Below are 13,328 nucleotides of genomic sequence, written 5' to 3' on the forward strand. Positions count from 1 at the left end.
ACGACACATACCCGCGTCTCTTCCCCCGATGCGACGCTAGCAGTTCGGCTGGGCCCTTAGCGAAAATAAAGCCGTCGCGCGCTTCTTTTCCTTTGCTTTACATTTACTTCCGAGGCATGACGCGTGCTTGAAGCCACATGACGCGTCGCAGACAATAGAAATTTTCTCGCCGCCAACGCCGTTTCTTCCACTCCATGGGCCACTAGGCTACCGCAAAAAGACCGTTCCGATATATGAACGAAAGTGCGACCGAGACTGCTGCCAACGGCACGCACAAATAGGGAGAGAAGGGAGGGGCCTCCAGCCAGCCGGGAGACCTTGCTATCGCTACAATGTGTCGGCGCAGCCCTGGTGGCGGAAGCTCAGGACCGGAAGGCAAACGACCAAGAGAAGTACTTCGCAGCCTCGGGCATTCGGAGACGCGGCGGAAGCGGCACTCAGTTTGCGGAACCAAACCACGTACGCAGTTTGCCCAACAACAACGCGTCGAACAGCTTCTCGAAGAGTAGGAAAAATAGACGAATACTACTAGAGTTACGTCACTGAAATTTGAATGCTGGACAATTCGGTGGTTCCCTTCAAGCGTTATTGGGGCGGTAGCATCTCCGCTACAGCAAAAACGCCTTCAACTAAAATCTAGGTTAGAAAGCGACGCACATAAAAACTTGCCGGTGTTCGACAAATAATACGCCCCGACTAGACCCGCACATAATATGTAAGCGCTGGGCTCCCATTACATGAAAAAAGTCTTATTATAAGTACCTCACACGGTCCGTTATACCCATGGAGCGCATAATGTCACGCGTAACTGACCGACAAATTTAGGGGTGGAAGAGCGGCTAAAACACGCTTACGCATTTTGAAAAGCCCGCGTGACTGCTCTCATCGATCCGACGCTGGGAGCGGAGGTGGTAAACACCCGCGACGTGCACGTCGTCAGCGAACTGCCCACGAACAGAGCACAACAAAGCGAGCTCCGTCCTTCGCCCTCTCCATCCAATGACACGCCACGGCGCGCTGCCAAGCCTCGCTTATTACACGGCGCACATATTCACAGAACGGTGGACGCCGCGCCGCGATCACAACAAAAGTGGGTCAACGAACCAAACAGCAACGGACGGGGAAGGACGAAGGAGGAGGGCCTACGTGACGGGGAGCACGCATGCGCACGCGCCGCCATCGTGTCACGCACGCATGCGCAAGGAGCGCGAGAGCAAGCCATCAGGCACGAAGGTGACCAGTGCGCGGGAGAAAGTGGCGGGGGGGGGGGCACCCCGACCTCCACGGTCACCGGTTCCCCAGACCCGAAGGTAAAACAGGCAATGAGGCGTTTTTTCGAAGGCGTCCTCTTCGTCCCACGTTGCCCGCGCTGCCTCAGTGGCTGGTGAACGTTTCCGATGACCGCGCGATAATATACTTCGACACACAGAACTCGACCACTGCAATCAGTTTCATTGCAAACGGTACAAAAGAAAGCGCCGCAAATTAACGTTTGAAGCGTCATCAACGCTAACCGCGTCGGCGCGCTTCCGAGAAACTGGTGCCAGTGTCCTATTTCTGCAAATCCGACTATAGTACGGGATGAAAGCTCGGTCCAGCCACTTGACGCGAGGACGACATATGTCACTGCGGAAGGATTGTGGCCATTTTCTCCCCCCCCCCCCCCCACCCCTCTCTCTCATTGTGGTGCATTACGTAACTTGGGGCAGGATGAAATGCAGAACGTTTCCGCATTTTTTTTTTTATGGTCACACCCTGGTTACTGCTGAGTCCCAAGGGATCCCGAACCGACAGCTACGGGCGGCAAGGGAGGACCTTGCTGTCGTGAATGGACAGGTGGACGAATTATTATTATTATTCTTTATTCAGAAGGGGTTACCGCCTTCCCCGTCTCGTGAGGGACGGGGAAGGCGGTAAAAGAGGTAAGGGCGTCTACATCCTCTTACACATACCACCGTATGTGTATTTTTTGGATAGCTGGACAGTAATGAGCAAAGATACACTGAATCAAAACGGTGGATATCGTCCCACTGCGACATTGTAAGGTGCCTAATAAAACCGCCGAGTGCTGCCGTTTGGTAAAAATTAGTTCAAAAATTTTTAAACACTAACGGACTAATTCTGGCCGCCTGGGGATCTTTAACGTGCGCCGAAATTTCGAACACACGGACGTTTTTGATTTTCGCCTCCATCAGAAAATAGGCCGCCGCGGCCGGGAATCGAACCCGCGTCCTTGGGCTCAGCAGCACAACGCCATAGTCACTGAGACACTGCGGCGGGTAACGCCCAGTACAGAGCGAATGTAGGAGGCAACAGGAATAAGAAGGGGAGGGGGAGGGCAGTAACATTCAAAGCAGCGCGCAACGACCGACAGAGTTGAATAATCTAAATTAAGAGATGAGCCCCCGGAGAAGAGAGAAATTGACGTTGAAAGTCGAAACCATGTCCCATCAACTTTTGACCTCTGGTGTAATACGAGCGAGATACGGGATAGATTTCCAGGCAGAGCAAGAAGCCCCCACTCATGAGGGCGAGATAAGTGAAGGGTCAGAGATTTGCATAGCGCGAGTGTAGATAACGGCGGAAGGAGGGAGATCACGCGCATCAAACTGTTACCGAGAGCTCTTTCTTTCGCCGCGATTGTGGCCGGAAAAATAGCCCTCGAGATAAAGAGGGAGAGGAGTGTCGACCGGTCACGAAACACACGGCGCCGTTCACGTCGAGAGGGCGAGGTCGGATACCTCTGCGTGAAAGAGGAGCGAATCCGGAAAAGACGCGCGTGGTGGAGAGAACGAACGCGCCGGCTTGGCGCCACGAAACCGGAGCTAGCGAGAGCGTCCGAAGAGAGTAGTCATCCTCCTACGCTTATCGCGCGGGTCTACATCAATGCAATTATCACGTGCGCGCGCGCGTTTGCGGAACTGCGCCGCCTCGCATCCCCCTTTATCTCTCGGCCCTTAAATAAAAAGCGGAGGGGGTGTTGACAGTTGGGTGAGCGCGCGCTCGCATGCACACAGACCTCGAGCATTGCGCGATAGCGCGCGATGAACGCAACCCCCGCTCGCTTGCTTGACCACAGCCCTTTTTATCAGCGCCACAAGTTGCGTTTGTTGGCGCCAGCGTGGGACGCGTCGCGGCGTGCCGACTTTTCCAAACGCGCCCCGGCCACGGGCTCCTGCAGCTCCATTCATGCAAACTTTACCGCCGCCTTGGTGGTAGGCATTCAACTTATAATCAGCAGATGACTCGTACCCTGACGCGACGACCTTAGAGAACGCCGGGACAGAGTATAACTCGAATGAGATGAGCGCGCACGGTTGTAAATATTATTGTTATTGATAAAAACAATAGAAGAACAAGAGAGATGAAGTGGCAACGAGCGAGGCGAAATTTCGACATAATTTGCTTTCCCTGGAGTCAAATGCGGGCTCCTAGCCGGCAGGAGGGACACTGGCGGCACGTGAGTGAGTCCTAAAGCCCTTTCCTTCTCTCCCAGTGCTGCAAAAACAGACTCCAACGGGACGGGTTCCGTAAGGTAAACCAGTTTTCAGAATAACGGAAACCCCTCCCGATGGGGCACGTTCTTTTGTTTCGTACGGCGAGAAAATAGAACGGGCCAAGCCACCGGTTAGGCCGCCTCTGTCCATGATACAAAAACGGACCCCGACGTAAGGTGTTCAGTTAAACTCGTACTGAAAATCCGTTTTCCTACACCACAGAACTCGCTCCAGGAACGACTTTTCACGGAAACCGTTCCATTGAGATCCGTTTTTGCAGCACGGGGAAAGAAGAACGCGGGCTCTGACGAGTAATTAAGCTTAGGCAACGTTATCTCAGTTTCTGTGCCAACGATACCTTAGAGCCCCAGAGTGCACTGGACGCTGGCAATCCCGGAATAACACACCCGGGCGTCTTATCTCGCGAAACGACAACATGCGGTCACGAGGGTTGGGGAAAACGACAACATGCGGTCACGAGGGTTGGGGGCAGCTAATAGGCATCGCACCATGACGAGTGAAAATAAAAACGGTCGGCGGCGATATCGCGAGCGCGCAAATGACGCCTCCTAAACGGTGTCACGCCAGTACCCGCCTTCCACGTGCACCTTCGGGACGCCGTCACGACGAAAACAAAAGCACGCGCTCTCGCAGCCCCGCAGCCCTGGGCGTGCTCTTCTAATCGGCGCCGCGATAACCGCTGCAGCCTCCTTCAATCCTCCTCACAGTTTGTTTGCCTGGCGTTTTTTTCCTCCTCGACAAATACGAGCCCGCACGGCGGAGAGCGCGACGACCGCGATTGAACGCTGCAACATCGTTTGTGGCGGCGCAATGATACCGTAAAGCTAGAGCAGGGCCGACGTTGTATCGGCGAAGAGGGCTGCAAACAGGGCGGCTTAACTAAGTCCAACTCTCAAAGCGGGCGCTGCTGTAACGCGATAAGGCCGACAAGGGCCTGTCCGAGATACGGACCCCTTGTAGGGCATTGTAGGCCTGCGAAATGTATTCCTGGCACTTCCCGATATATACGCGCCGCTGTCTAACAAAAAAGGGACAGAAAATGCCCCCGCTCCTATCGTCGCTGATACTTCTAGCGCCACTTGCGTGAAGAAACCAATGCAGGCACGTGGCGTGCATGCATACTGGCGCCGCAAATCAGGCCAGACAGTGGGACCGGCCAGCTGCCCTATCCGTGCCGAGATTGTGCCCTAATCTAGGCGATTCTGTTTACCGGCCGTGCAGTTTGCGCAGAGGAGCATTGCTCCACACAGTGAACGAGGCACTCAAGGAGGCAAGGACCGACGCAAGTGGTGCTGAAGTCCGGCTTATGCAAAGCTGAAAGAAGGGACAGGCATGGCAACGACAACAGCTCTAGGGAATCTGCGATCTAGCTTCCATTCTGTAATGCCCTTACTGCGCATGAAAATGAAGACTGGCTGCTCCTTAACAGTGTTATTAAATAATGCACTGAATGCATCTGCCAGGAGAAATCTTCAGCTTGTTTAAACTAAACACCCTGAGGAACTGCTCTAAGCTAAACTTGGCAGTTTTTGAATTAGGCAAAGTTTCTAGTTTCGATCTAGTGACAACATTAAATTGAGCAAGGGCTAACGCAATGAGTTTTAACAGCAGCCCCAATTTTTTTTTCGTATACGTCTCCAATAGATAGAAAAAAGGTTCCTTAGGAAGCAGGCTAGCAAGTCTGCATCAATAAAGACAAGTGTTGGGCCCACAGGAAAGCCCTGGGGTACACACCGAGTCAAATGGCGCACAGCCATAACTGTGCCATAACCAAAACTGGGTAAGTTAGCAATGGCTTTCATCTATGCAAGCCTGGGAAAGACCGCACATCCTTGCTAGTACTGTTTGGAAACTGGCAATGCATTGCGCCAAACAGGCACGGCAGGCTCACCATGAGGGTAGGCGAGGGTGGAGGCACAGGTCTTGGAGACGGCACCGGCCGCCATGAACTGTACAAAGTCCCGGGTGGACTTGACGTCGGGGTTGTACGAGTCCCTCGAGGACTCCTTGCGCTGTCGCAGTTGAGCCTTGATGAACTCGTAGATGACAAAATGAATGATGGTCTCCGAGATGCCAAAGTAGGACGCCGTGATGCCCTTGTAGAAGCCCACCAGGCCGTGCCTCTGGTAGATGTCGCGAATGCACTGCAGGGCAGAGATGCTGCCATACATCCTGCACAAAACAAAAAAGTGGGGGAAGGGGGGAAAAACAACGTGAGTGCATTGCTTACTGGGCACAGGAGGGAATCTGCAAGTCTCCAAGCAACCAAATCGTTAAATGAAGCCTTGCTAGCGGCAGCCACTTCATTTCATGCTTAGTGAACTATGCACACCAATATCCAGAAGCTGTCTTTAAAGCTCTATGAAGACCAGAACTACAAACGGGCTGCCGTGATGTATATGATGCCTTTGTAGGTGCGCTTAGTAGCTAGACAGTGTAATTGTGCAAAAATTGGCAGGAAAGGAAAAAAAAAGGAAGAACCAGACACTTTCACAACAAAAAAGTAGGGAGCGAATATTTCCGTGGCACTGAAGCTACGAACACACTAGGACTGGACCACAAAGTCTTGCTTAAAGAGTGCAGAAATAGTTTCTGGCGCCCCAGAACCTGCAGGATGCGTTGAATGCCTCACCTTTGATCAAGTTGGAGCCTCGTCTTCACGAACCAAATGGGATTGGTGGCCGTGCAGGACATGAAGCCTGAAACGACAGCAGACACAGACACACCTCATGGAGCTATGCGCCCTTCCACAGCAGCAAGTGCACAAACGGTGATACGGCCAGCATCAAGCTGCCGGCCGGCCCCCGCCCAAAACAAGCGCCAAGCACTCGCACGCACAAGTCCTTCGCTGCACGGGGCCACATTGGCGAAGAACAAACACAGGCAGGCCACAGCAGTGGTGCGGGGCGAGATGGGGACAAAAAGGGGAAGGAATAAACGTCAATAATGGTAAAGGAGGAACCAAAAAAAAACAAGAGCTACTAAACTATGCAACACCCAAATCTGGCGGGGTGGGGTCTTACCAGCGCTGGCTGCAGAACAGATATGTACAATGGGAGTATCCGAAGGGAGAAGCTCGTTGAAGATGCTCTTGGAGTTGGAGTATGTACAGAAGTAGATGGCCCTGGTGTGGCAAAACATGGAAGAACCGTGTGAGTCGGAGTCCGCTGGAAGACGGAGTACGGGGGGGAGGAAAGAAATGGAAGAGAGAAAAAGCGGGAGGAGGAGGAAGGAAGGAGCGCCGCGCCCTCGCGCATGCCCCGGTCAGCGGCCGAGCAGCGGCGGCTGTCAGAAGAAAAAATGATGTACCTCGATGGCGCCACCCCGACCAGGTTAGGCCCGAGACCCTTGAAAAGAGCTTTGGTGCCTTCCATCTCGACTATTTGCCTGGGTTGAGTTGGGGATGAGACAGAGAGAGAAAGAGAGAGAGAGGGGGAGAAAAAAAAGTGTTAGACTTTTCGTGAAGCAGCCGTCACACCTGCGCGCAGGGTGCGCGTGCGAGTGCGTGGCCGGTGGCAAAGCAAGTGACACACAGGTCAGTTCCACAGTCACACAAAAAATGACTCAGAAAGGCTGCCAACATGGTGGCAAAAAGGTCTCCGGCGAAGTTAAAAGTGTCCACATGTGTCAAGTAGAAACCAATGCTTTGGACGTTAATTTTTTGAAAACTACTTTAATTTGAATCACTCATAGCCTCCATCACAGTGGGGGCAATGATCTTCACACGGCACACAGTTGGTACCCTACAAAAGTGTTCGCAAAAAACGCTGGCATTATTGATTACAGAGATGCATTTGTACTTAGAGTACAACACCCTCTGCGGTGGCTCACTGGCTAAGGCGTTGCGCTGTTGAGCCCAAGGACGCCGGTTCATTTACAGGTGCAGCGGCCACTTTTCTGGTGAGGTGGAAACCAAAACTGCCCGCGTGTTTGGGATTTCGGTGCACGCTAATGATCCACAGATGGTCAATACTGTTCCGGAGTCCTCCACTATGCCGCGCCTCATCACCTGTGTAGCATTGGTTGCCATATGACTCAATAATAAACAAAATGAGTTTCACTTTGCTTTGTTAGAATAACACTGACATCACTTGTAACGCAAGCTTCCCTCAGCCAAGCTGTATAATGACGAAAACATATTGCATGCGACTCACTAACTACCTTCCGCACTAAAGTTACGTCATATTATGCGCAGCTCGCTGATATGGCAGTGGCCAAAAAAACTGACACAAATTAAACCGGGACCATAAGTTCGCAGAAAGAGCTATTTGTGCTTGAATTTAGTACACACTCTTTTTAAAGCAGTAAGGGTGGTAGGGTAAACAACGACAGTTCGTAACAAGCGCGTTAACATAGAAGCAATTAGTGTGGCCCTTTGCCAGGTGACACAGCCCAACACAGCTGAAGATGCAGACTCGCAGCACAAACAAATTGCGCAGCTTCTGCAAGAATACAATTACACAACCATGCTGAAACGAGGTCAGACAACTCTGTATGTACCCTGCATTCTGCAGGTAAGTACAGACAATTCAGCACCTTTAAAAAAGTCCGGGTGTTCCCAGCTTCAAAACGACTAAAAGAAAAACAACGATCTCGCCTAAAAACGCAAAGGCAAAGGCTGTCTCTAGAACTGCAAAAATCTGTACTCTCATTAAGCGGCTCCAATGACAGGAAATAAGTTTCTCCAGTCGAACCTCCACAGTGACACTGCTGGAATTTTTGACAGCGTGCAGTGATGTGCGGCGTGTTCCTGTGGCCCCGGAACCCCTTATTTCCCCCCTCGTTGGGAGTAAAAACAACATGTGGAACTCACTTGAGGCAGCGCCATATTCCTATGGAGGGTGCCCGTGCGGTGGTGCTGTTGGTGTTGATCACAGAGGTGGAGAAGCCCCCGCTGCCCCCCGTTGGAGTAGGGTCGCATGCGCACGCATTGAGGCCCAGGCGGTCAGCGATGGCCTGGACGGTTGCCGGCGAGTTGCCGGGTCCTGACACAAAGTGGAAGTTGGCGACGGACGACTGGAGGCGTGTCTTCACGACTTCCAACGGACAGGTCGCAATGGCACCAGCTGTTCCACCCAGCCTGCACAACAAAGAAGAAATGTTTCTTGCAGCGAGCACACAGGATTCCAGGTCAAAATTGGCCAATAGCCCTACCCTGTATCAAATGCATGGCCAGTAAACAAATTAGCAGGACAAATGTGCAACGCATCTGGATGTTTTTGAATACAGGTGCAGGTGTTTATAGAAAATTCAGGCACCAAGCGTTTGTGGACTTAGTAATTTTCAACATATTCGTCACTAGTTCGATGCAGTTTTTGTCCCAAAGAAGGCTATTGTTACATAGCCACTTCGATATCTGGATAAATTATTGGTGCTATTGAACATGGTGGCTGCATTTCAAATACAGAAAGAAAAAGAGGATTTAGATTATGCTCAGAGGCACAACCTGGCACTCCCGAATAATGAAAAGTAAGCTACCTCTATCACTCAAAAGGACAATATACAACCAATGCGTCCTGCCAGTGATGACATAAGGAGCAGAAACTTGGCGCCTTACGAAACAACTTGAAAGCAAACTTGAGTCCGCTCAACGAGCCATGGAGCGAATAATGATAGGAGTAACTAACACTCAGCAACAGTAAACAAGCTCCATGGATCAGGGAACAAACTCGAGTAGACGATATCATAGTTCAAATAAAGAAAAAGAAATTGACTTGGGCTGGCCATGTAGTAAGAGAACCGGCAACCGTTCGACAATTAGGGTAACAAAGTGAATACCAAGAGATGGGTCTAGGGATGGAATGGAATGGAGGGATGGAAACAGAGAAATTTAAAGGTAAACTGTCGACTCGAGCAGTGCAGGACAGGAGCGGTTGGAGGTCAATAGGAAAGGCCTTTGTTCCGCAGTGGACCCGAGTAGGCTGACAATGCGATGATGACGACATTGCGCCTTTTCCTTGCTTGTCACCATTTCTCTTACATGTCTGTCCTGGTAGAATATTTAATATTTGGTAGAAGTTGCTGATCTTTGCCGCTAAGAGAACAAAACAATTTTCACGTTTTTTGTCGTCATCGAATGCACGCAAGCGAAAAATCTTCGTTGTTCCGTAATGCAAAAGTACATTTCAAGCTCTTCCCTTACGCCAACGGAACTTGCGATTTGTAGAAGTGGCTGTGTGTGCTGCGCGCTGTTTTTATGCAGCCGTCTCTCTTGGAATGTCAACACATAAACTTAATGAAATTGTAGTATAGCCGCGGCACAGTCATTATTACTTTTGTAGGAAATTGCGCGCACGTAGCGTGCAGACTCCACCGAAGCTTCGGGGATTACGCCAGAATAAAGCAGCGGGTATGGCTAACAAGAGGAAGTTTGCGGCGGTAAACCAGCCGTTCTTTTGAGGCCATCAAGGACTTGCAGACGGCGTCACAGCTTGTTTAATGAGCACCGTTTTCCTTTCGGCAGCCTATCTATGCAAATGCTCCGGCTGCTTTTCGGTGCGACCAGCTAGAACGGCAACGGGCACTAAACGCAGCGACCCGCATGACTTGCAGTACTTGTCGCCTGTCTTCAACAAACGATAGGGCCGAGATTCTAGGAGCGACGAAGGACGCCACAGACGCTCGCGACCTTAAACGTTGCGCGATCGACTGCGGCATCAGATTTCACAGCGTATCCCGAATAGCCTCAGACAAATCAAAACGGGCAAAAAAAAAAAAAAAAAATAGAGTTCCGGTGTTACTGTTACCGCCAATAATAAAACAGGAACAATCACTCCGTGGGGCTCGCGAACGTCAAGCTGCGGATAGCAGCGCTTGCGTAATTTGCAAGAACGTCGCGCATCTTGCACCGTGGCCAGCGATTCTCGCTCACGAGCGCTGCGCATTTTCCGCGACGAAAGCGCGGCTGCGGTAACGAACAAGATCGGCGAGCGGAAACGGCTGTTGGGTGGGGCCGGGAAACAACAGAAACTCTCGGGCGGAAACTAAAACCGGCGCAGGCCGAAGAAGTTTCCCAGACGTTTGTTTTCGAGCGCCGAAATATGCGCGCAACGCCACGCCGACGCTGTCTGGCTCGGGCAAGAACGCCGACGTCCGGAGGGCATTCACCGGCGACGCCAAGACAGAATACGTAAATAAATCATTACGCTTAAACTACAACTAAAAAAAAAAAAAAACTAGCAAAAATCCTGCACGGCAGAAGTTTTGAGCGTTGATAAACAACACTTCTCTCCTCCGCCGTGTAATACAATCCTGATTATTTTTATTCACGATAAACATAACAAGCAAATGCAAACGACCTTCAAGCCGCAACTAACGCTATCCCCCTCTCTCTTTCGGAATGGAAATATTCCGAAAAAAGCTTATCACGAATTATGGAAGTCACTAACGCAGAGAGATTCCGCGGAGTTGAGTCGGCGTTGGAAAGGCCAATGCCGCAAGAAAGAACATCACAAGCAATCGGGACAGACCTTACGGCCCGCCGCTGCTGCGAACGTGACCGACACGGCGTCCGCACGCTGTGTGCAATTCCCAAACAATAACAATGGAGCCGTGCGTCCCATATTTCCAATCCCACTCGGTTGCATAGAAATGCGGTTTAGTGGGCTCAAACTTTCGGAATTCGAAAGAATACTGTCCATGACACTAAACAGATGGCTAAACACGTTTGGACATGCCCGGAAGACCTGCGGAAGAGCCCTTTAACAAATTAACTGCAAGCATATGCGTGTGAAAAAGCCATTTGCGTAACGTTCTATTTTTAAGCAGGGTACAGCTGCTTATCAAAGTACTGCGAACTAATCAGGACATTATTAAAGCGTTAAAGTTACAGGGACTGAATGCATCTGCCAGTGCTCATGCGAGATCTAAAAACGCTCTACAATTTGAAGCATTTTAGAAGCACCGAGATCCGATAAATTCCCTAACATTTCCACCAAACGAAGAATACGAGACGGTTTCGATGGGATTTTACGATAGATACCTTAGCAGCTCTCGAAACCGATCCGAGCATAACCAGAGAACATAGTTTCCGGCGTAAGGCGGCTGACTGTGCGGCGACACTCGCCTTCGCAAAACACGGTCACGTCCCGGTCGCCGCCGCATGGCTGGTTCGGGATTTTTGCCTGCGCTACGTTCTGTTAAAACGGGCCACTTACCCTCCTGCCAAGAGGTGTATTATGGCATCGTAATGAGACATCCCATCCAGAACACATGAAGATCGCGCACAACAACTTCGACGCTGCTCCTGAACACACTGCTGAGAATTTTTTCAGAGCTGCGAGGACGCATCTCACGGCTCCACTGATTTACCGATCATTTGGCGAGCACGTGAACACTTGGCCGGCATTGGCTCTCGTAGGTCACGTGGCATAATGTTTACCACGACAAAAACAGAGCCCCTGGCGTTCTTGCAAGAAAATACCTAGCGCAAAAAAAATACCGCTTTTATACTCTGCCTAAAATTGTAGTGATCTTACTTACGAGCACAGGTTAGATAAAAATTGTGAAAGTATTCTTTTTAGCAAACCCTAGGTGTAGTGCTTTTTTTAGGCTAAAGACGGCGTTAGTGTTTTTAACAGTGATGATGATAATAACTTTGGATTTGTTTACAAGTTTTGCTATTTTCAACCTCACTTGACTTTTAACATCGCCGAGAATATGGGTATTTCCATATATTTAGACAAATATAAAAAGAAAAGCTGATTTTCTGTTTATCAGGGTAAATATTGTGTAACTTTGTTGCTTGTAAAGAAGGAAAAGAGCAGAAAAGAGGCTTGAAAGAGGCGCTGCCGGCGCTAGCGATGCAACCATGGATGCAAGCAGCAAGCGGTGCACTGCCGCAACTGCCGCAACTGCGCGAGTGAAGTTGCGATCATCTGTTATTCCGATCTCATGTTTTATATCACCTAACACATTCATGAAACGTGGTTTTTAGTGTTCTCTACAGAATGAAAGCCGCGATTGACAACGCGAGGTCGTCTGCACCGAGCGCAGGCATTATCTTTCAGGGCGGCCTTCGTGAGCGTAGGGCGAAATGAGCCGGACGCGCGCAGCACGTGCTACCTTATTTCTGAAATATTATTACCTCATCACAACGTTTAGCTCACATCCTAACGCTACGTGACGAAACCTTATTAACGACGGAAATCAATTAGCGCATACGGCATTTGCGTTACGTCATATTTCGTTTCACCGAGACAGAGTAAGGTTTTATAGACCCTGAACCAATCGGATATCATACAGGCAATAGTTACGGTAAGGGCAGCATTAAAAAAGTCTTGGGATTATTAATTAGTTTGCTAATTAAGGTAAACTGTTTTTCCAATGACGACAGCTTACAATAGCCCCACGTTAACGAAAAACACCGCTCAATCGACATGTCTTAATAAACAAGATTGCTAGGAAGGGGCTGCATTGTAAAATGGTTTAAAAAAAAGGTGCTGCTAAAATCAAATCCCACGCCAACAAGACAGAGAGGGAGTTCTGTTACTATTCAACTTAAGAGACAAGCTGGTCACGCACAGACGGTCCATGCACGCATCGGACCACAAAGCCATTGAAAGTGCGTCAGCTGCCATAAGAAATACTCTCTTCTGAAGTGGGTACTACTAGTGCCTACACGGCGTAACACAATTAGTGACAGCAGCAGCATAGGCTTCTGTCAGAGTAACTGCGCGTCACTTGCTCTGTCACTCAATTTCTGCCAGGGCAGAAAATTAGCTTGACGCCTCGTGTAGCTCTGACACATCAAAAGATTTCATTCGCCGCTTCACTCCAGGTTGTAATAGAATTGGAAGTATGGTAATATTC

The 13,328-nt window shown here is 50.2% G+C and overlaps 1 protein-coding gene across 1 annotated transcript in view; it reads right to left on the bottom strand.

Annotated features, from left to right (window-relative positions):
- Rim2 (replication in mitochondria 2) overlaps positions 1 to 11,842 on the bottom strand; it is a 46,932-nt gene extending 35,090 nt beyond the window's left edge. The window contains exons 1-6 of the mRNA XM_077677280.1: positions 11,675 to 11,842; positions 8,332 to 8,598; positions 6,828 to 6,905; positions 6,542 to 6,642; positions 6,151 to 6,217; positions 5,410 to 5,690 (exon numbers count right to left, since the gene is read on the bottom strand). Of these exons, the coding sequence (XP_077533406.1) occupies positions 5,410 to 5,690; positions 6,151 to 6,217; positions 6,542 to 6,642; positions 6,828 to 6,905; positions 8,332 to 8,598; positions 11,675 to 11,715 (835 nt within the window). The 5' untranslated portion in view covers positions 11,716 to 11,842. The remainder of the gene's footprint in view (positions 1 to 5,409; positions 5,691 to 6,150; positions 6,218 to 6,541; positions 6,643 to 6,827; positions 6,906 to 8,331; positions 8,599 to 11,674) is intronic.
- Between the last annotated feature and the right edge of the window lie 1,486 nt (positions 11,843 to 13,328).

The sequence above is a fragment of the Haemaphysalis longicornis genome, unplaced genomic scaffold (assembly GCF_048455015.1).
Source record: "Haemaphysalis longicornis isolate Haplotype H1 unplaced genomic scaffold, Haemaphysalis longicornis Haplotype H1 scaffold_7, whole genome shotgun sequence".
Lineage (NCBI taxonomy): Eukaryota > Metazoa > Arthropoda > Arachnida > Ixodida > Ixodidae > Haemaphysalis > Haemaphysalis longicornis.